This window comes from Orbicella faveolata, unplaced genomic scaffold (genome assembly GCF_042242905.1).
Source record: "Orbicella faveolata isolate gen_17 unplaced genomic scaffold, um_ofav_v1 contig_36, whole genome shotgun sequence".
In the NCBI taxonomy this organism is placed as follows: Eukaryota; Metazoa; Cnidaria; class Anthozoa; order Scleractinia; family Merulinidae; genus Orbicella; species Orbicella faveolata.
This window is the reverse complement of record NW_028301565.1, coordinates 14,867,815-14,890,929: the sequence shown is the minus strand read 5'-3', so window position 1 is coordinate 14,890,929 and position 23,115 is coordinate 14,867,815. Positions and strand designations below refer to the sequence as shown.

The 23,115-nt window shown below is 39.7% G+C and overlaps 3 protein-coding genes across 3 annotated transcripts; all 3 read left to right on the top strand.

Annotated features, from left to right (window-relative positions):
- The first annotated feature begins 255 nt into the window (after positions 1-255).
- Positions 256-2,898, top strand: LOC110050620 (dopamine receptor D2-like). The gene has a single exon (XM_020756539.2). The coding sequence runs from the start codon at positions 775-777 to the stop codon at positions 1,714-1,716; it is 942 nt and encodes a 313-aa protein (XP_020612198.2). The 5' UTR covers positions 256-774; the 3' UTR covers positions 1,717-2,898.
- A 4,015-nt stretch (positions 2,899-6,913) lies between these two features.
- Positions 6,914-10,602, top strand: LOC110050622 (uncharacterized). Its single transcript, XM_089275466.1, has 5 exons — positions 6,914-6,937; positions 8,322-8,510; positions 8,978-9,149; positions 9,810-9,842; positions 10,090-10,602. The coding sequence occupies exons 2-5, from the start codon at positions 8,328-8,330 to the stop codon at positions 10,317-10,319; spliced, it is 618 nt and encodes a 205-aa protein (XP_089131592.1). The 5' UTR covers positions 6,914-6,937; positions 8,322-8,327; the 3' UTR covers positions 10,320-10,602.
- A 6,723-nt stretch (positions 10,603-17,325) lies between these two features.
- LOC149102381 (uncharacterized) lies at positions 17,326-19,648 on the top strand. Its single transcript, XM_089275341.1, has 4 exons — positions 17,326-17,526; positions 18,016-18,187; positions 18,855-18,887; positions 19,140-19,648. The coding sequence occupies exons 1-4, from the start codon at positions 17,341-17,343 to the stop codon at positions 19,367-19,369; spliced, it is 621 nt and encodes a 206-aa protein (XP_089131467.1). The 5' UTR covers positions 17,326-17,340; the 3' UTR covers positions 19,370-19,648.
- Positions 19,649-23,115: the final 3,467 nt, after the last annotated feature.

Genomic DNA, 23,115 nt, shown 5'->3' with positions numbered 1-23,115 from the left:
TGATAAACAAGGTGTTTTCAGTTCTCGCTCAGTCACGGCCTATACCTTCACCATTTTTCTTTCCTTCGTTTTTCCTCCCCTCCCCAAAGCCTGATACTCAGGCTGTCAAAGATAGCCTAACTTGGTCTAATCGTTATTTTGACGGTATATAGCTTGTTGCATGGGAATCTGAGAAGCGGAATTGATTCTGAATAGAATGCCTACGTTGTTTTTGCTTCCTAATACAATCTTTCTAAAAATTCCCATGGAGGATGAAAATCAAAATTCTCCATACAATATTAATACTTTGTCACGATGATAGGTTATGAGAAAAACGGAAACCATGAATTATAAGCGACACTGTGTCAAGTACCTACAAATTGTGGACTGACTTAATCACAGAAAAGCACACAGTGTTCACTAGAACGAGATGAGGAATAGAATTAATTTCCGGATTTCTCTTGCTCGAGTTTGATCATTCAAGAGAATCCAATACAAGTGAGCTCAGTGTAATGCAAAACAGAATTATAGCCAGTCAAAATAGCGCCAAATTAAGTAGATCAAGCCGCAGGAAAAACGAAATGTTATTTGGCTGTAATTGAAGCTCCGGGGAAGTCTGCTGTAATTTCCTGTCAAGAGACAAGCAGCAAATCCGACCTCCCTTTAAAAAGTTTCATTTCCAAAACAAGTCCTCTTAGCAAAGCTAAGCTGTGGAAAGAAGTTGAGCTGTGGAAAGCGCCGAGGAGAGGAAACTGCTGTTAATTTGGGTGGACACAGGCGCTGATTCTACCGGCAATGTTAGCCATCTCGATTCTTTCAACTGTTAACGCATTTTGTTCAGTAGCGGGAACAATTGGAAACCTACTGGTGTGCTTTGTCATCTACCGCAACGAAGAACTTCAGACAGGTGTCAACTACTTCATACTCAGTCTCAGTGTTGCTGATTTCACGGTTTGTTCCATCGCTCAGCCGTTATACATTTACTACTTGAACCAAGAATGGAACACTCGAGACTTTGAAACTTTCAAGCTGATCTCGTACATTGCTTTGCATTCTTCGTTTCTTAATCTTTTGTCTCTGACGGTCAATCGATTATTCGCGATCTGGTTTCCTTTCGAGTATATTATGATTATGCGAGGTAGGAACATTGCGGTGATCGTGTGTATTGTGTGGGTGATTTCAATTGTGATGGCACTCGTGTTCACATCAACCCCTTTAAAAAAACCTGCTCCGTATTTTCATTTGGGTATGCTGCTCGTGTTTCTCGTCGCGTACTTGAAGATTTATTGCATCGCCAGAAAACAACGCCGTCGAATCGTCTCCCAGTTTCAATCTATTTCTTATAACTACAGAGTCAGCATGGTACTTCACGATCATTTGACAAATCGAACTTTAGCGATTTTGATCAGCGTTTCTATCGTTCTATTTTTGCCCGACACATGGTTCCAACTGGCTGGAAGTAGCGACTATACGAGATTCCGCTGGTCTTTCACCACAATGTTTATGAGTTCATTTCTAAATCCTTGCGTCTACGTATGGAGATGTGAAAAGTTTCGCGTGGCGTTATATAAGACTTTGGGTTTGTCTCGCCGCGGACGTCGATCAAAAAAGACCTTTGCAAATAGGAAACAGGTGAATAGAAATAACTCTAAAGGCGTCTCCCTGAGTGTTGACGGAAACATTGAAAACAGTACAGTAAGAGTCAGAGATGTAGAAGATGTAGAAACAATGTTGTGACAAGGAGAGTTTTCAATGAATTGCTGCTGGAAACAAAGCACGTTTCATTGTTTGATTTGAAGACTTAAGATAAATCAAAAACTGCAATCGTCAAGTGACGGTGTTTAACATTTCGTTTTTTTTTTCTCTTATATGCGGAATGTTGTTGCGGAACATTTCGGTTTTTTTTTTCTCTTATATGGGGAATGTTGTCAGTATCGAGTAGATTACACAAACGTCGTTCAAGTTCAGCTTAACGTACTTAGCGAGAAAATAACAGCACTTGTTAATCATTTTTGAGAGTTTTCCTGCTAGCCCATTGACGTGCAGCTGCTCAATGACTAATTAAGGATGGTAAAGCCTTAGAAAACCGGCAACCACGACTGACAACAAGACATCCAAATTTACTGCTCTTTTTTAGCTGCTTTTATCATTGACGCAAACGGAAGGTAGTCAGCTGAATTTTCTCATTTTTACCCCACGCTATGGCAAAATGGAATGACTCAAGATACGTGATAAGAGCCTTAGGCAGCTGTTTTTCACTTCAATTTACAACATTTCGTGATCTCCAATTGTTTTAGCTAGCTGATCACGGACTAAACTTTCATTGGTAAGAGATCTTATAGTGGTCAATAGCCTTAGTAGGTTTGTCGGCTCCGGGGCTGTCGTTTAATCATTTCTGTATTTGTTCCACTGAGGAAATCCTGTGGTCGTGAATTTCATCCTTTAACAAATCATCAGACTGTGAACATCACTCCTGAAGCAAGATTAATTAGAATCAGTTGGGTAATTTAGATTCTGCACGCACACTGATTGGCTAATAGTCCATGCACGTTTCATCTGATTAGAACATAAAATGTGGAAGATCATTTCTAACATAAGGCATGTAAGGAGGCGAAAGCTAAGTTTTAACAGTCTCAAATCAAAGTGGCCAACTGAAAACACTTGTTAAGTGAAGAAAGGCGAATACCACCCACCTATGGCTGATGACATACTGTCGAAATTCCCTTCTTCCGTGTTCTGAACATCCCTTTGTATAATTTTCCGCCTATGTTTGTCAAAATAAAATAGTACTTATGTTTTTACAAATTTAAATAACGAATGCCTCTTTTTGGTTGAAATAGCGCAGCAAATTCTCTTTCCAAGAAAAAGATCCACACTCTACCTCAGATCAACATTTCCTCTTCAGCGGGAGGCCTAAAATCTGAAAAAAAAACTATATTTAATGCTAGAATGGTCACGAAAGTATGCCCTGTTCTTGATAAGCATTTTCAATGTCTCTCCTCGGAATATAATGTTGTTATGAGTCTGGTATATAATGTTAGTATGACTGGTCCGGTAGAACTCATAACCCTGTTTTCGAATCTTCTTCCTGTTTTCGAGAAGTTAAGAAAACGCGAAGTACCCAGTACATATTTTTACTCATCCTCTTTCCCCTTCGGCAACGTTTTCTGTTTGCTACCTAGCCACGATAATGTACATCTCATTTTACGGGCAAAATTTGTTTTCCCAAGACGTTATGATCGATGCCTCAGCAAAGAGTTGCGGCGGTGAAGAACAGAAACAGCGTACTTTAGCAAGCTTTAACAGGAGCCCTGGCTTTAAAAGTATTATTTGCGCGGTCAAAGGAAATTTACAGCTTGTTATCACAATAAACAAGTGATTTGTCTTTTTTTCGTTGCAACAGTTTCTTATGGAAATAGGAAGCTCTTCCTCCATATTTCCAACTTGTCTTTTGGGTTACGGAAACAAAAAAAAAGTCTCACTGCAAAAAGAGGGAGGAAAGCCAATCCGATTATACAGAACAACGGAACATGTTAAATTACTTAGTGCTAAAATAAGGAAGCTTTTTCTAAGAAACAAATAAATTTGAGGAACAACAGTTGTGTTTCACGAAATGTCTGACAAAAGGCGTGAAATCATTGATAGCCTCAACATCCTTTTCACAGTGTTTAAGAGCATTTCCATGACAAAAAACAGGAAGATTTCCTTCAAACATGATACAAATGTTGGGTTCGACGATTAAATATATTGTGACAAAAAGAAGATCAAATTACATAAATTCTTTGTGTTTCAAGATATGAATAGGTTGTTGCCCCGTTATACATAATTCAGTAAAACAAAATCCAAGTGGTATAGGAAATACAACATCTCATAAGTCAGTCATTTTTTTTCTGTCTCGGTCAGCAGTTGACGGCAACTTGTCTATTGCACACAGCGGCTCCCTGGGGGGTCTCACGTCACGGGACAAATTTTTTCTCCATACGTGCAAGGCCGAATTCATAGCGTTGAAGATGAGCGAAATTATCATACTCGACTGCGCTGTGAAAGGAAATTGTATATTAGTGGTGCCGGTCCTGCCTTCAAAATTTTGCGAAGTCATTAGAAAATGCGTAACGTGCATAAATTAGATTGTGCTTGTCGCAGACTCTTTCCAAACTTCAGTCCCTCGCTGCTGCATTTCCGCCAAATCCTTGAACATTTTTCTTTCCCCTGGTACTCTCATTAGAGGCTTCTTTTTTATAAAACATCTTGGTTTCACGCTTTTTGGCACTTCCATAAATAACTAAAAATAGTCAATATTTTTGCATTTTAGTTTGCAACTTTTTCGCCGCAAAATGTAACCGGTCTAGATGGTCTAGATTGGAGTCGCTTGAATTTCCAGTTTGCTTGCACAGATAGAACAGGTTAAATTAGTAATTATAAAACTATAGGGTAACAGCCAATTTTTGGAAGGAAAAACGATCGAAGTGCGGTTTCATGACTGATGGAGACACTGTCAAATTGTTTGCTCTTCTGAGGTTTTATCTCGCATCTGATTGTTGGCTACACAATCAACATGTCAAAATCAAATCAAAGTGTTCAACGGTATTTTGGCTTTCACAGCAACACCGAGCCAATCACGCAACTTGAAGTGTCCAAATAACTTACGAAGGGGGTGGGCATTTGTCGCTCATCAGTCGTTTGCCAGGGACTAAGCAAGGAACGATCAGATCAGTTTGTAAATGTGATCCTCTCTTTCATTAATTTCTTGCCCATTTGGATTTCTTGACTAGAACCGACGTCAGGAAGAAGATTTAAGGTAGGCAGCAGGAATACTCTGAGTTCAATATTCAGTATTTACCGATCGACAAGAAGTATGTTGATACATGAAGTATGTTGATGTGTGTAAAATGCGTACTTACATTTGACTTCAAAGAAATTTTTTTTATTAGAAATTCGTCGTTCGTTTAGTCTTCCAGGCGTTCAGTTTATTTGCGCTGCGCTGCAACTAACTCGTTTGTTGCTATTTGTTATGCAAATGAAATTGTATATGCCATTGTGGCCTATATGTTTACTTCGCGTCTTTTTCTCGCCTTGGCTTTGCTCGCTCCCAACCAATCGAGAAGAGTGGAACATTCGACAAACAGAACTTTCTTTATTATACCTCTTAGTTACCACACGCGCTGCGATTGGTCAAATTAGCGGGCCGTATTCTGCTCCGCTGTATGGCCGGCTAAAAGTTTTGTCCGAATGGCCTCCGGCAAGCCATTTAACTATTTATCACTCTGGTCTATGGCTGTTCTTGAGCCGTATTATTTTGAGCCAAACATGCTCCAAACCCCAAAAATGATAACAGTAGAGACAGTGAAGTGGATAATCGTCCGGAAAAAAATACATTTTGCTGACCTTGTGACGGATGTAAAGTCAGTTGCAGGTTTTTCTCTTTCCAGCCAATTTCGAGTCGGAAGGAATGACATCACATAAACATAACAAGGCTACAGTTTCAAAATAGCGGCCTCCGAAGTCGCTTCTTTCGAGACGAATTTCTTCAAGGGAGCAGGCACTTCCGAGGCTGAAGCTGAATGTTTACTTGCTATTAGCGAAGACAACCAAAGTAAGCTTTATGGAGTGACCCTCTCCTTTAAGAACAAAAAGTGCAAGGAAAAGACCTTAAAAACAGATCGTTCAACATCACAAACTACAAGTCCAGTCTTGTGGACGACAAATATGCCTTCCTCGTCTCGAACTACAAAACGTGATGGTGTCCACACAAACTGTATTCTCAATTTCATCACCTTCTTCGTCAGACATTCCAGCCACGTCGTCTAATGAGCCAAGCTGATTATCAGTTTCGGAATGTGAATCTTTTTCATCATTTATAAGGGCCGTTACTCCTTCGAATAGTTACCTCTTCTGTGAAAACTATCTCTTTTTCTTTTTTCCCAACTGGTACAATTCGATCCAAAACAAGAATCACAGCTTCCTTTGGAAAATCAACAATGCAATATCTGATGTAAAGAAAGATGTTTTCTGATACACAATAAATGTCGACATTGAAGAAATGAGACTCGTGTTCATTTTGAACTATGGAAGAGGTAACAACTCCGAGATACTGAAAGGTGACGAGCTTGGGATTCATGGATTCCAGGTACTATAGTTGCCTTTACTGCGCTGGAGAACAGCCTGATTTAAGTTTATGTCTTCTTTTACCATTTTTTTTTCGGATTAATTACGTTTGCCCTTGTGGTTTCCTTTTCCGTCTTTTCCCATGGGGACAAAGAAAAATCAGAAAAACCGTAGCTAACTGAAGCCACTGACTAGTGATCACTGGTTCGGGAAAGAAACCAGGAGGATTATCGCTACGTTGTCGATCAGCTCTGATAGGTCAGACCAGACCAACTCTGACAGCTCTGGCCTGCACGCTCGCTTGTCTGCGGTGAAAACGACCAGTCACGCGACTGTCGCGCCATATATATCAAAGACCAAAGGTGACTAATACGGGCAATTTGAGATTTTCTGGTTACCGGGCCAACCATGTGTTACTCTTGTGGACCTCTCACGCGATGTTTATTCTGTTAGAGAGCAAACAAGTTTCTTACATCTACATCCTTTATAAGAGAATACAATGTAATTTCTGCATAGGAAAAAAGAAGTCCAAAGGGGTCAATATCGTTGTCTTTTCTAGTGCTTCTCGTGTCGCTGTCGAATTTTAGCCGCGCATTCGATTCGCTTGTCGCTGATAAGCAATTCTCGCGTCGTTGGTTTTCAGGGTCGTGTCGCTTGTCGCTTTTACCCCTTGGAAGGGCTAACCATCAGTGTACACCAAAAACAATATCAATTAGCATTTAAAAGTTAGCGTCACCGTATCCATTGATAGTCTATTAACACGGAGCCAATCACGCAACCTGAAGTGTCCAAATACCTTATGAAAGGGATTGACATGTGTCGCTCAACATTTATTTGTCAGAGACTAAGCAAGGTACGATCGGTTTGTAAATTTGATCCTGACTGTTTCATTAGTTTCTTGCCGATTTTTTTTTCTTGAATTGAGCCGATTTAAGGTGAGCTGATTTAAGTTAGGTAGCAAGGATTCTCTGATTTTGATATTACCGACAAATACAAGTATGTGCGTATGTGCATGAGTGTTTTTTCCCACTGTAATACGTTGAGGTATATATAATTAAGTGTTGTTGTATTATTTTTATTAATATTTAGTCCAAAGTCCTCCTCATGCGATGAAAATTTTTTTAGGGAAATTTTCGCGTGAGGAAGACTTTGAAATCCTGGCATTTGAATAGGAGAATAATTCAAAACCATTACTTAGACAATATTCTGTTCTTTTATGGACCCCATATTAGCATTTTATTTCCTCGCGAGTATCTTCTTGTTTTTACTGTAACAGTTTCTACTTCACGCTTTTTTCCGTATATATCTCAACGATCGCGCTTTTTATTCACTATTTGTCAAAGATTACAGACTAGCAATCGAAAGCTTGTACTAATTTTAAACTCCTTTAACCAGAGAACGTTTTTAAATTTTAATAAAAATAATTAAAACGGCTTTTTTCAAATTAATGGCTGCCAAAGTACCTTGTTTACCTGTTAACTAATTTCGAGGAAATGATTAAAGTTTGTCTTAAACATATATCGCATCCCGTTCTTCCCCACAAAATGTCACCTCGTGCTTTGCGAGGCTGTTTTCATGGAGGGTGGAAATAGGCGTAAAGTCACTTGGGCTGTCCACGTGAGCAAAATCTGCGTCACTGGAATACATACATACGTATACTTTATTTCCTCTCGAATCTTAAGTAGCTAGAATTGGCTAATATCTTCGAGAACATGAATATAGCACAATACAATATTTATGCTAAAAATTATGAATGTGCTAAACTGACATAATAAAACTAGAGACAAGTTGCAACTGAAGAGTCATACTGTAATATATTTCGCTTAAAGTCAGCAATTTTAAGTAGAAGTTCTAAGCGAGTCTGGAAGAGTGTTCCATAATTTATTTCCATAATTTAGCTGCTAAAAAAAAATATGAAAAGGCGTGCAGGCCGTAAGTTTTTGTTTTCAGGTCAGCAAGAGAGGTCAGGAAGAGACAGAATATAATTACCGCGTGTAAACTATAGGTCGTAGATCGCAAAGTAAACATATTGTTTAAATATCTTGGATATATTTTGGTTACATCTAGGCCCTCTTGGGATTTTCGAAAGTGGGAGTTGATTTCAAAATACGTTGAGAGAGATTTATTACCTCGGGGATAAGACCTATAGGGAGGGATTAACTCTTCTTTCCCTTAGCTTCATTTTATTGGCCTAAGTAAACGAGCAAAAACGTTAATTAGTTTTTTTTTTCTTTCAGTCAACAATGCGTCCATTGATTATTTTACTCATCGCTAATACCACTTTGCTGTGCTCCTATGTCAGTGGAGTTGATGCAGATGATGACGCAGCGTTTGAAAGAGTCGCTGAATGCATCTATATTTGTACTCATGCTGACAACGCTGACAAAAACCTACCAGTGGCAACAGTAATCTGTGATGCTCACAAGGTTAGAGCCCGGTCAAACTTTACGCTCGAAAAACCCGAATCAAAGTAAAATGTATTTTTGATGAATTTTGTACGTTTTCCTGCATCACATATAGCAAAAGGATTATCCTTTAGTTTATTGCCCTTTTTTTCAGTGTTTCCTATGGGCTTTGTTTTTAAAGCAGTATACTTTAACTCTGCCATTTTATTTAGCCGGCTGAATGACTTTCTAATGTTATCTGGGCTTGCGTACATTATAGGTTTGGGAGGAGGCAACGAAACAATGTCAATTTAACTAGAGGCAGCTAATTAATGGGCAGCTTAGATTCTAAGATTTTTCTATCGATGTCAGAAAATTCCTTCAATAATGTAAAAAAAAAAACGTTTTAGAGAATTTACTTTTATTGATACTTCCGACAGCTTAGTACACCGGTTAGCTGGAGACCTGCGTATTAAGATATTGATAAATTTTATTTAATTTTTTACTAGACCGGGTATGAATGCATGACAAGGCCATTTGATTCCTCACCGGATTCAAGCACTGAAATCTTGGATATTTACCGCGCATATATGTTAGAGCTTTTTTTCCTGGCCAATAAAGCTAACATGTGCAATCCACCACTTCCTTACAAGGAACTGAAAGAGCTGGTCGACAAATCTGGTGAGATAGAACATGCAAGGCAATACTCAGTAACAAAGTGAACCTGGGGTGCTTTCCTTTTCAACCAGCAAAGTGCAGTTGCATTGAGTTGGCTTTGATAATTTTTAATATCAAATCTCTGAATACTTATACAAAATAAACTCACGTAAGGCTTCGCTGATTTTCATGTGGGTCGCCCGGAACTAGTCAGTTTTCAGAAGAGAGGAAAACCGGAGTGCCCAGAGAAAACCCCTTTTATGGTACCGCGAACAGCAAACTCAATCTGGAATCCTGGGGCGCGTACTTTCACCACGTTAGTCACGTGGTACATCGTCCTTACCATCGGGCCAAATCACGTTCTCAGGTCACTTTACAGAAACAAACAGGATCGTGTTGTATAAAAATAATCGGTGATCCTTAACTACTCCCCATTAGGTATTGGTCCGACTAAGAATGCTATTAAAGGTTTACAATACAAGTTGCTCAGGCGTTAATTTGCAGTGGAGTACAAATTAAAAGTCAACCATCAATTTGCCTGCTCTCAGTCAATCACAACGAATTAAATTTCACCGTAATATCAAGTAATTGCACGCGAGTCCAAATCAAGAATTTTAGATATTTTCTTTTGGTATTTGATGAAAATGCAAGATACCTCCACTAATCCTAACTCTTCTCTTTCAGGCATAATGAAGAAAAAAAACTTAATAAGCATCGGTAAGTTCGCAAAGGTGTAGAATCGTGCAAGTTGCAGTATACAGGGCGAAATTTCTTCTTAAATATCAGTTATCACTTCATATTCATGAGATAAAGTAACGACTGAGCTGTAAGCGGACACTTTGAAGGTTAAAAAGTTATCTGAAAATTCTAGCTTGTCATTCGCAATTTGCAATTTACTACTTTATACTCGTCAATAATGCAGTCACAAATTTATTAACCATATTTCTTGCACTAAATCTTGCAGAAAACGACGAATACGTTTCATGCGCAGGTGAAATCAATATGAACTGCTACACGGCTGGCGTCACTGACTGGAAGGCGAATACCAGTTACTTCCGTATACATCTTGACCATGCAAAATGCTTTAAAACAGAAACACCAAAATGTGATTTTCCTATTCAACGGCACATCAACGCCGTCGTGCAGGAGTTCAGCAAGCAGCTGAAAGTGCATGAGCCTTTGGGGGAACTGTAATCAAGGAGATCAAGCAACTGATTGAATGCAAGCTATGCCATAAGATGTTCTTGGGAAATATAGTTATATGAATTGTATAAATGCGATATATCGGGAACTAAACTCAAGGACTGTTGTCTCATTGTTCTTTTATCGTGATTTGATTGATGTCCGGATTCTGCTGGGCAAACAAAATCAGGATTGTTAACCGTAAACAATCACTTTAAAGGTATTTATCTCTTGGTTCGGTGTTAAATGTAATCAGCGTGCAGCGAGAAAATAAATCAGAGAATGTTAATGGTCATTTTTACGGTTGACTTGTATTTGCGTTTGGTGAAATTTGTCTCTGTTTTATTTCGGTCCAAAAAGATCACATGGGCAAGATCAGTACGACTTATATTTATCTTTACATGTGCTCTAGCCAGTAACACATGACATACCAAAACCGCGCATACACCGCATACTTTAATTTGCTTTTCGATAACAGTTTTAGATATTATATCTAGAGCGGTGTCGTAAAACCAAAACGAAGGTACTGAATCACTCTAGCCAATCAAAGAGAACATAGAGATACAAAGAACCAATAAAAACTCGAAGTAATTACATGTAGCCGACGGAAAACGCAGGACGCACAACGAACTAATTTGTCGGGGGTCATCATTGCCCACGAACGGATCAACAGAGCGTTTATTTCAGGTAGGGAACAGATATTAGCCGTTACCTGAACACTGACGTAGAAAGAAATCACATCCATATCACACTGAGAACAATTCAAAAGTGATTAAAACATTCTGCTATGGTTATTGTTTTCCTCATTCAATTCTCTCGTGAACATGTTCTCAAAAGATCCGTACTGACCATACGGCTTTACCTTCGTTCTTGTGAAATAGAAACGGATTAACGTAATAAAAATGGAGAGATATTCTATGTCTAACGACGAACTGAAAAAAAAAGCTTTCGCAATATCGAACACGTCTCATATTGACGTTTGGAGTTTCAATGGTGAAATGTTGCGCCCCTGCAATTTATCTAGAGGTAGAGAGTTAGAATATTGTTGTTGGTTGGTTAGCTGCTCGATATCTTTCCTCCGTCCACGCCTGCATAATTTCTTTCGTGCCTGTTTGATAATTTTTGGGAGAGATTTGTCCTCCCCTCTCCCTTAAATAATCTAGTGGACCACCCTCGAAGGATCTCAATATAAAAACTACCCCGAATGGGGAAGCATTCCGTGATCAACTAAGAGCTGTCCTCGCACTAAAAGCTGTATTAATGTATAAAGTTCCCTGCAAACCATGGAAATGTTGTCGACCGACGAAACAGTTGCCCTTACACTACACTCAATATTTGCTTTTTTTTTTCTGGAAGCAAAACATGTTTGTGATGTTTCCTTTTTCATAAGGAACATTGACACATTTTGTGGTTGGGAAACGGTCGTGTGAATGACATATTTCCCACAACACAAAAACTTTCCAGAAAAGCGATTTGCCTTCGTTACTCTTTGTAAAATATCTAACTTTGGTCTACTTTGGTTTTGTGTTGATTGACAAGTTTTCATTACGATCAATTAAGTTTTTCAAACAATAATATAAAAATTCGCATGCAAAATATTTACCTCAAAGTGTCAATTCCTTAGCACCTAGCTTATTTCGAACTGGCTAGCCGCAGGTAAATTAGTAGAGAAGCTTTTTTTACCTTAAGGTAAGTGCTAGACCTTTGTATCTGCATGCATGCTGTAGTAAAGTGTTTTTTAAGCAATTTTATGCAGTCAATCAATCAGGTTTGAGGGCGCGTTCACAGACATGAAGATTGAGACAGAATGATCAACACAAAACGAGACGATGTTAACTTTTCAACTCCTGAAGAAAGGTGAGCTGCAATGGACACCCATCTTTCGGACAGACTCAAGATTTGCTGAGCTTATTGGCTATCATCCGTGCGAGAGTAAAAACTGTTAAACCAGGGTTACTTACTCAAAGTCGTCACTAAATTTGATTCCTAAAAAAGGTAACGAAAAATGAATAAGGAAAATATCATAAACCAACTTCAGAGAGACTTACTCAACAAGTACTGTCAAGTTATAGATAGACAATAGTCTCCATTTGGCGCGAAAATAAGCTCAGATATTTGTCCGCGGACAAATATTTTAACTTATAAGAATTTTCGTCCTGTGAGCAACCAACCATTCATCTCCAAGATTGTTGCAAAAGCACTTGTTTCTCAACTTCTTCCACATTGTGAACAAAATGCTCCATTACCTGAGTTCCAATCAGGATTCCGGAGATTTCATTCAACTGAAACCGCCTTGCTTAAAGTTTAGAGCGATATTCTCATGTCTATGGATCATCAGGAAGTTACGCTCCTAGTGCTATGAGATCTGGGTGCAGCTTTTGATACCATCGACCACCAAATTCCTCTCGAAGTCCTTGAAAATAATTTTGGAATAATTGGCTCTACCCATGATTGGTTTGCTTCATATCTATCTGATCGAAAGCAACGTGTTCATGTCAACAACAATTTGTCAAATGATTTTAGTCTGAACTGTGGTGTCCCACTGGGTAGCTGCATGGGCCCAGTTTTGTTTATTTTATACGTTTCACGGCTTTATCATATTATCGCCAACCATCTTCCTTCTGCCCATGGATATACCGATGACACCCAATTCTATCTTTCTTTTAGACCGGCAGACGGCACTTTGTCTCAAGATCACGCTCTAGCGGTTGATGGAAGCCTGTATTTCCAATATCCGTGCTTGGTTAATTCATAACCGTTTACTAATCAACGACGCAAAGATTGATTTTTTAATTATTGGCTCCAGCCATCAATTGTCAAAAATCTCAATTGACTCCATTACCGTGGGCGACTCCACTATCCAACCTCTAGAAAGTGTTTGCAATCTGGGCTCCTGGTTTGACACTACGTGTCGCAAACACTGACCCCCAGTCCGCGGACCCCCACTACGGATCGGGTCCGCCGACTACCTATGGACCGGTCCACAGACTACCCCTACGGACCCCTCTACGGACCATCCCCCAAAACAAAATAAAAATAAGAAATAAATATTTCAGTTATGGATTGTCTAATAGATCGTGTCGGCGAAAGTTCGAACGTTACATTTTGCAAATGTAGCATTCTTGGGTTCAGGCTCGGGCGCAAGTTATATCATTACACATTGCCATTTCCTTTGCCGTGGCCATACTGGATATGAAAGACCGTGAAAGCCTCCAGGAAGCCTCCGGGAAGCCTCGAAATTTGTGCTCCCTCCCCTCCACACCATTTTGTTCAGCCCATTCTCGCGTGGATTCGTGAGCTCGTTCAGAGCTTCATAATTTGTTCAGCGCAGTTACAGATACAAACAAGCTTGAACGACCAAAAAACACATCTTCCATGGCCAGATTCAGCCACGAATGGAAGGTAACAATTTTCCTTCTTTTTGCCATCGGCATCTCCTTACGCTGAAAAAAGTTATGGAAGCCCCCGTGAAGCCTCGAAATTTGTGTTCCCTCCCCTCCACACCATTTTGTTCAGCCCATTCTCGCGTGGATTCGCGAGCTTGTTCCAGGCTTCATAATTTGCTCAGCGCAATTACAGATACAAACAAGCTTGAACGACCTAAAAACACATCTTCCATGGCCAGATTGAACCACAAATGGAGGGTAACCCTTCTTTTTGCCATCGGCATCTTCCTACGCTGAAAAAAGCTTTTAGGCTTTTTTTTTTTGGTAGGGGGGGTTTGTTATTTACATTTTGCTCAGTGAAATACTCGAAATTTCGTCGACACGAATAATCTATTAGACAACCCATAAGTGAAGTATTTATTTCTTATTTTTATTCTATTTTGTGGGGTGGTCTGTAGAGGGTGTCCGTAGGGGTAGTCCGTGGACCGGTCCATAGCTAGTCCGCGGAACCGGTCCGTAGTGGGGGTCCGCGGACTGGGGATCGGTGTTTTCGGGTTACCCTTGCAATTCTCTTCTCTATGGTGTTAAATGCCGCTGCTAGATTTACTGTTGGCCTATCCAGTTTTGACCATATCTCCTCTGCCTTGTACGACCTGCACTGGCTTCCTGCGATTTATCGTGTTCGGTTTAAACTGTTACTTCTTGTTTACAAAGCTCTTAATAACCAAGCACCTGACTATATAAAGGACTTTTTACACAAGACTAACAAAACTTATCGCCTGCGCTCCCAAGACCATAACCTCCTCGCTGTTCCCAGACCCAAACACAGGACATTTGGTGATCACGCCTTTGCACACTCTGGACCTTTTCTCTGGAACAAACTTAACAACTCCGAGATACTGAAAGGTGACGAGCTTTGGATTCACGGAGTCCAGGTACTAAATTTGGCTTTACTGCGCCGGAGAACACCCCGATTTAAGCTCATGTCTTCTTTCACCTTTTTTTCGGATTGGTTGCGTTTGCGCTTTTGGTTTCCTTTTCAGTCTTTTCCCATGGGGACAAAGAAAAATCAGAAAAACCGTAGCTAACTGAAGCCACTGACTAGTGATCACTAGTTCGTGAAAGAAACCAGGAAGATACTACGCTGTCGATCAGCTCTGACAGATCAGAGCAGATCAACTCTGACAGCCCTGGCCTGGACGCTCGCTTGCCTGCGGTGGAAACGGTCTGTCATGAGGGGTCAGTCACGTGACTGTCGCGCTATTTATATCAAATACCAAAGGTGACTAATACGGGCAATTTGAGATTTTCTAGTTACCAGGCCAATCATGTGTTACTCTTGCGGACCTGGGGATCTAGATGTTTATTCTTTGAAAGTGTATTCATTGGAAAAGCAGGTTTCTGACACTTACATCCTTTATAAGAGAGTACAATATAATTTGTACCTAGGAAAAGAGAAGTCCAAAGGGGTCAATGTCGCTGTCTTTTCTAGTGCTCGTGTCGCTATCGAATTTTAGCGGCGCATTCGATTCGCTTGTCGCTGATTAGCAATTCTCGCGTGGCTGGTTTTCAGGGTCGTGTCACTTGTCGCTTTTACCCCTCGGAAGGGCTAACCATCAGTGTGCATCAAAAACAAGATAAATTAGCATTTTAAAGTTAGGGTCACCGTACCATTAATAGTCGATTAACAAGGTGCCAATCACGCAACTTGAAGTGTCCAAATAACTTATGAAAGGGGTGGACATGTGTCGCTCAACAATAGGCGATATGACTACAACTACCAGAATCCTTTACTTTTTCTGTTTCTTGTGCTAATTAGGGCAATTGTCATTTAAACCCCACTGGGACTTCAAAAATTTAAATAATAAAGAAAAAGCGAAAGGAATTCTGGTAGTTGTGGTCAAATGACGACAACGTGCAAATCTGCTGACTGTTACATTAGTTTCCTGCCGATTTTTTTCTTGAATTGAGCCGATTTAAGGTGAGCTGATTTAAGGTAGGTAGCAAGAATTCTCTGGTTTCGATATTACCAGCAAATACAAGTATGTGTGCATGTGCATGTGTGTTTTTTCCCACTCTAATACGTTAAAATATAATTAAGTGTTGTTGTATTATTTTTATTAATATTTAGTCCAAAGTCTTGGTTGTGTCCTGGTGTACCGGTACACAGAGGGAATAACCATTGCACTCCTTTCTTTACGAACCTTTGTTTAGCTGTTGAACATTGTTGGGTTTTTTGTATCGGTTCTTGTGAACCGGTACACGAGGACAGAACCAAAGTCTTCCTCGTGCGATTAAAAGTTTTTTAGGGAAACTTTTACGTGAGGAAGACTTTGGAATCCTGGCATACCGCAATTACAATCGAATCGGACAATAACTCAAACCCATTACCTAGACAGTATTCTATTCTTTTACGGACCCCATGTTAGCATTTTATTTCGTTACAACTATCTTCTTGTTTTTATTGTAATTGTTTCTACTTCACACTTTTTTCCGTATATATTTCAACGATCACGCTTTTGACTCACTATTTGTCAAAGATTGCAGACTGGCAATCGAAAGCTTGTGCGAATTTTAAACTTTTTTGACCAGAGAACGTATTTAAATTTTAATAAAAATAATTAAAACGTTTTTCTTTTTTCAAATTTATGGCTGCCAAAGTACCTTGTTTACCTGTTAACTAATTTCGAGGAAATGATTAAAGTTTGTCTTAAACATATATCGCATCCCGTTCTTCCCCACATAATGTCACCTCGCGCTTCGCGTGGATGTTTTCATGGAGGGTGGAAATACGCGTAAAGCCACTTGGGCTGTCCACGTGAGCAAAATCTGTGTCTCTGGAATACATATATACGTATACTTTGTTTCCCCTCGAATTTGATTTCAAAATATAGCTTGAGAGAGGTTTATTACCTTGGGGATAAGACCCATATGGAGGGATTAACTCTTCATTCTGACTACACTCACACGAGACATTCCATGTGAAAAGCTTAGTAATGATGCGTCAGCCAGCCATCAGATTCAATGTATCCTAACCTCTAACTCCTAATTTAACTAATGGCAGTAGCAGATCTAAGAGGTGTGGGGGGGGGGGGGGGGGGCGCCGCCCGCCCCTCCCTCTTATTTTGGGTAAAAAAAGAAGAAATCAAAGAAGAAAGAAAAGCCGGCAGGGCAAGAAAAACAAAACCGTCTCGCCTTAGCTCAAGGTCTGGATCCGCCACTGAATGGTTCCAAGAATTAGAACCTGTACTACGCCAGATACGAAAAGCCACTAAAAAGGCATTCTTTATATGTGGCCAAAAAATATGTGGAAACGAATTCCTCATCTAATGCAATCACGAGACCCCTAGGAAAGGGTATTCAACAATTATTTACTAAAGTTGATCAAATCGAAACAATCCTAAAAAATAAAATGTGCGAACACAACGACTGACCGACCTAGGATGACTTAAATCTCCCGCCAAAACCTTAAGTAGTACGTAAGCATCCCGTGATGCACCGCGAGTCTCCCCAACGTGCCGTCAGAATATTAATTTCCGCCTAATTCGTCACTCAATCGTCAGAAATTACATTTTCCCTTAGCTTCATTTTCTTGACCTAAGTAAAAGGGCAAAATCGTTAATTAGTTTTTTTTCTTTCAGTCAATAATGCGTCCACTGATTATTTTACTGATCGCTAACACCACTTTGCTGTGCTCCTATGTCAGTGGAGTTGATGTAGTCAGTGATGATGCAGCGTATGAAAGAGTCGCTGAGTGCATCTATATTTGTACTCATGCTGACAACACTGACGAAAACCTACCAGTGGCAACAGTAATCTGTGATGCTCACAAGGTTAGAGCTCGGTCAAACATTCCAGACACTTGAAAACCCGAATCAAATAAGTAAAATGTATTTTTGATGAATTTTTTAGGTTTTTCTGCATCACATATAGCAAAAGGACTATCCTATTGTTTATTGCTTTTTTGTGTGTGTGTTTCCTGGTGACTTTGTTTTTAATGCAGGATACTGTAACTTCTGCCCTTAATTACCTATTTTATTTAGCAACTGAATGACTTTCTAATGTTTTCTAGGCTTGTGTACATTGCACGTTTGGGAGGAGTCTTAGGGCAACGAAACAATGTCAAATTTAACTAGAGGCACCTAATTAATGGCGCAGCTTAGATTCTAAGATTTTTCTATCGATGTCAGAAAATTCCTTCAATAATTAAAAAAAAAAACGTTTTACAGAATTTACTTTTATTAATACTTCGGACAACTTAGTACGTTAGCTGGAGACCTGCGAATTAAGTTATTAATAAATTTTACTTAATTTTTCACTAGACCGGGTATGATTGCATGACAAGGCCATTTGATTCCTCACCGGATTCAAGCACTGAAATCTTGGATATTTACCGCGCATATATGTTAGAGCTTTTTTTCCTGGCCAATAAAGCTAACATGTGCAATCCACCTCTTCCTTGCAAAGAACTGAAAGAGCTGGTCGTCAAATCTGGTGAGATAGAACATGCAAGACAATACTCAGTAACAACCTGGGGTGCTTTCCTTTCAACCAGCAAAGTGCAGTTGCATTGAGTTGGCTTTGATAATTTTTAATATCAAATCTCTGAATACTTATACAAAATAAACTCACATAAGGCTTCGCTGATTTTCATGTGGGTCGTCCGGAACTAGTCAGTTTTCAGAAGAGAGGAAAACCGGAGTGCCCGGAGAAAACCCCATTCATGGTCAGAAGGCGAGAGCCAACGACCGCGAACTGCAAACTCAATCTGGAATCCTGGATTGCATGCTTTCACCACGTTAGTCACGTGCTACATCGTTCTTACCATCAGGCCAAATCAAGTCCTGAGATCCCTATACAGAATCAAACAGAAACAAACAAGCAATCGGTGATCCTTAATTACTTGCTATTAGGTATTGGTATTACTGAAAATGCAATTAAAGGTTTACAATACGAGTTGCTCAGGCGTTAATTTGCATTAGAATACAAATTACAAGTCAACCATAAATTTGCCTGCTCTCAGCCAGTCACAACGAAGCAAATTTCACCGTAATATAAACAAGTAATTGCACGCGAGTCCAAATCAGGAATTTTAAATTTTTCTTTTGGTATTTGATAAAAATGCAAGATACCTCAACTAAACCTAATTCTTCTCTTTCAGGCATTATGAAGAAAAAAAACTTAAGAAGTATTGGTAAGTTCGCAAAGGTGTAGAATCGTGCAAGTTGCAGTATACAGGGGGAAATTTCTTCTTAAATATCAGTTATCACTTCATATTCATGAGATAAAATAACGACTGAGCTGAAAGCGGACACTTTAATTTGCAGGTTAAAAAGTTATCTGAAAATTCTAGCTTGTCATTTGCCCTTCGCAATTTACTCCCTTGTACTTGTCAATAATGCAGTCACAATCTTACCAACCATATTTCTTACGCTGAATCTTGCAGAAAACGACAAATACTTTCCTTGCGCCGGTGAAATCAACATGAAGTGCTACACGACGGGAGTCAGTGACTGGAAGGCGCATACCAGTTACTTCCGTATACACCTTGACCATGCGAAATGCTTTAAAAGAGAGACACCAAAATGTGATTTTCCTATTCAACGGCACATCAACGCCGTCGTACAGGAGTTCAGCAAGCAGCTGAAAGTGCATGATCCTTTGGGGGAACTGTAATCAAGGAGATCAAGCAACTGGTTGAATGCAAGTTATGCCATAAGATGCTCTTGGGAAATATAGTTATATGAATTGTATACATGCCATATATCTGGAACTAAACTCAGGGACTGTTGTTTCGGTATCTATCTATGTTCTTTTATCGTGGTTTGATTGATCTCCGGATTCTGCTGGGCAAACAAAATCAGTATTGTTAACCGTAAACAATCACTTTAAAGGTATTTATCTCTTGGTTCTGTGTTAAATGTAATCAGGGTGCAGCGAGAAAATAAACCAGAGAATGTTCACGGTCATTTTTATGGTTGACTTGTATTTGCATTTGGTGAAATTTGTCTCTGTTTTATTTCGGTCCAAAAAGATCACATGGACAAGATCACGACTTATATTTATCCTTAGATGTACTCCAAGCAGTAACACATGACATACAAAAGACTCGCCCCGCATATTTTAATTTGCTTTTCAATGAAGGTTTTACGTATTATATCCAGAGCGGCTTTCAGCTGGGTGTCGTAAAACCAAACCCAAGGTACTGAATCACTCTAGCCAATCAAGGAGGACTTGTAGACGATACAAAGAGCCAATCAAAACTCGAAGTAATTGCATGTAGCCAACGGAAAACACAGGACGCACAACGAGCTACTTTTGTCGGAATTCATCGGGGGTCATCATTGCCTACGAACAGGCCAACAGAGCGTTTCTTTCAGGTCGGGAACAGATATTATCCGTTACCTGAATACTGACATGGAAAGAAATCGCATCCATATTACTCTGAGAACAGTTCAAAAGTGATTAAAACATTCTGCTGTGGTTATTGTTTTCCTCATTCAATTCTCTCGTGAACATGTTCTCAAAAGATCCGTATGTATACTGACCACACGGCTTTACCTTCGTTCTTGATCAGCTTTCGATCTTGTGAAATAGAAACGGATTAACGTATTAAAAATGGAGAGATATTCTAACGACGTCTAACGACGAACTGAAAGACAAGCTTTCGCAATATCGAGCACGTCTCATATTCGCGTTTGGTGTTTCAATGGTCAAATGTTGCGCCCCTGCAATTTATCAAGAGGTGGAGAATAAGAATATTGTTGTTGGTTGGTTAGCTGCTCGATATTTTTTCCTCCATCCACGCCTGCATAATTTCTTGCATACCTGTTTCAGTGATAATTTTTATGAGAGATTTGTCCTCCCCTCTCCCTTAAATAATCTAGTGGCCCACCCTCGAAGGAACTCAATATAAAAAGTACTCTGAATGGGGAAGCGTTCCGTGGTCAACTAAAAGCTGTCCTCCCACTAAAAGCTGTCTTTATGTATAAAGTTCCCTACAAACCATGGAAATGTTGTCGATCGACGAAACAGTTGCCCTACACTACACGCAATATTTGCTTTTTTTCTGGAGACAAAAATGTTTGTGATGTTTTTATTTTTCATAAGAAACATTGAAACATTTTGTGGTTGGGAAACGGTTTATGTGAATGACATATTCTTCACAACACAAAAGCTTTCCAGAAAAGCACTATGCCCTCGTTACTTTTTGTAAAATATCTAACTTTGGTCTACTTTGGTTTTGTGTTCATTGACAAGTTGTCATTATGATCAATTAATTTTTCAAACAATAATATAAAAGTTCGCTCTCAAATTCTTACCTGAAAGTGTCAATTGCTTAGCACCTAGCTTATTTTGAACTGGCTAGCTGCAGAGTTAGATTAAGTAAAGTATCAGTAAAGAAGCCTTTTTCACCTCAAGGCAGTTTGTGTGAAGGAGATATTACCTGCAACATGCATTACCTTTCAGACAAGTAGTTTATTTTCATTACTTTTTAACCCGTGAATGTGTAAGCAAGTTACGGGTTGAAGTGGTGGACCAGATTATTACATGAGGGTTGGTCTATCATCTGTCTTAACCTCCCATCGGAATTTCGCCGTGTTACAGGCGTATATATAGTTTGGCATCTCTCCCTCAAAATGTTCCTTTGCCAGTGAAGCGCGATAAAACATTATCAACTCTGTGTATCGTGCAAACAAGTGATGCCGTCTTCCATCTTCCTCTTACATGAAATAACGTTGAATGTTTGGAGACTGATTGTGAATACATCGTACAACTTTTTTTTCTTCCTTGAAACTGCCGACTCTTGGGCTACAGGGAATGTAGAACCCATGTTAGGCCTAGGAATGTTCCTTTGACAGTGAAGTGACAAACTGAGATAAATTATCTGCTAAGTGTGTCGTGAGTACAAGCAATGCTGTTTTCAGCTGTACAGTGGAACTCCGCCTTACGGTCACCTTGCTATTACGGCAAAGTTTTTTGTCCTGGCGAAATACCCATACATTTTCCTATAAGGGAACCCCGTTAATGCGGCCACCCCGTTTATACGGCCACTCAAACCAGTTATGTTCAACTTTCCATTGTTAATATTGGAAAAGTGATCAAAGGGGCCAGGTCACGCAATTTTAGGCAATTTCAGCACTGATCAAATGGTCATAGAATTAATTAAAATATCACAAAAACGGCTCAAAACTATAGAAGATCTCAAACAAAATACAGGAAAGCCAAGAAGGGACATGGATGGACAAAACTGGAGAGGATTAAAATGGATTGCATTTGGGTAAATTTGAAAAACGTCGGCCCACCTTTTTTCAAATTTATAAATGTCATTTACACAGCTGGAAAATCATTCTCAGTTGTTATGTGGCCGTGATGTTCCAATTGAAAGACTTTTGCTCTGCCAATTTGACATTTAGAGCTCATAATTAACAAAGTGAAACAAAATTACCTAAAATAGCGTGACCTAGCCCCTTTAAAGTTTCAATTTTCTTTAATCATATCTGCATTCTGGATGCTTATGAAAGAACAGTTGCTTAGAAATGCAATTTTGATATACCTGTGAAGAATTCATTCAATTTAGATCAGTCATGAAATTTGACCCTGCCCCGTTAAAACGGCCACCCCATAACTGACGGCCAAATTTTCATGGCCCGTTGGTGACCACATTAATCGGTTCCCCTGTATTTTTAAATTAAACTGAATGTCTGGAAAGTGATGTTATTATATGGCAAGCTCCGCGAGCGGGCAAGATGAATCAAATCCTGCGCTGTGATTGGCTACCCGAGCGGGCAAGATGGAGCTATCTTGCCCGCTCGGGACTACCCGCTGTGTCCCGCAAGAAAAAATTTCCCGAAAGCCATATAATAAGTCCTTTATTGACCAAGCTTGTTCGGTCAAGATGGCTGGATATTGGCCTCGTTCTTTTTTTGCGAGTTTATGGATCTCGACTCCGTCTCGGTCCATAAACTCGCAAAAAAAAAGAACTTGGCCAATATCCAGCCATCTTAACCTCACACTTGGCCAATAACCCATATATATTGTAATGAAATTGATATAGTGATTGCACGAGCTGAGGTGCGCGTGCTAAGATGTATAACGGTTGTATTTGAATGTATCCTCGCACAAGTTCGAAGACCAAGAGACGGTTATGTGGCGAGTACGGAATGCGCAATGTACTCGTGATGCAGGATATATAGGAGACTTACGTTATGTAGTAGCCAGTAGGCTGATTTAGCAAGAGAACGGGAACGTCACTTGACGACGGTGCAAGCAGTACAAATACCCAAATATGGTCAAATTAGAACAGAATCCAGGTTATTCCGCGCGCCATGCAGTCGTCATCTGACCATATTTGGGTATTTATACTGCGCGCGCCGTCGTCAAGTGACGTTCCCGTTCTCTTGCTAAATCAGCCTAGTATG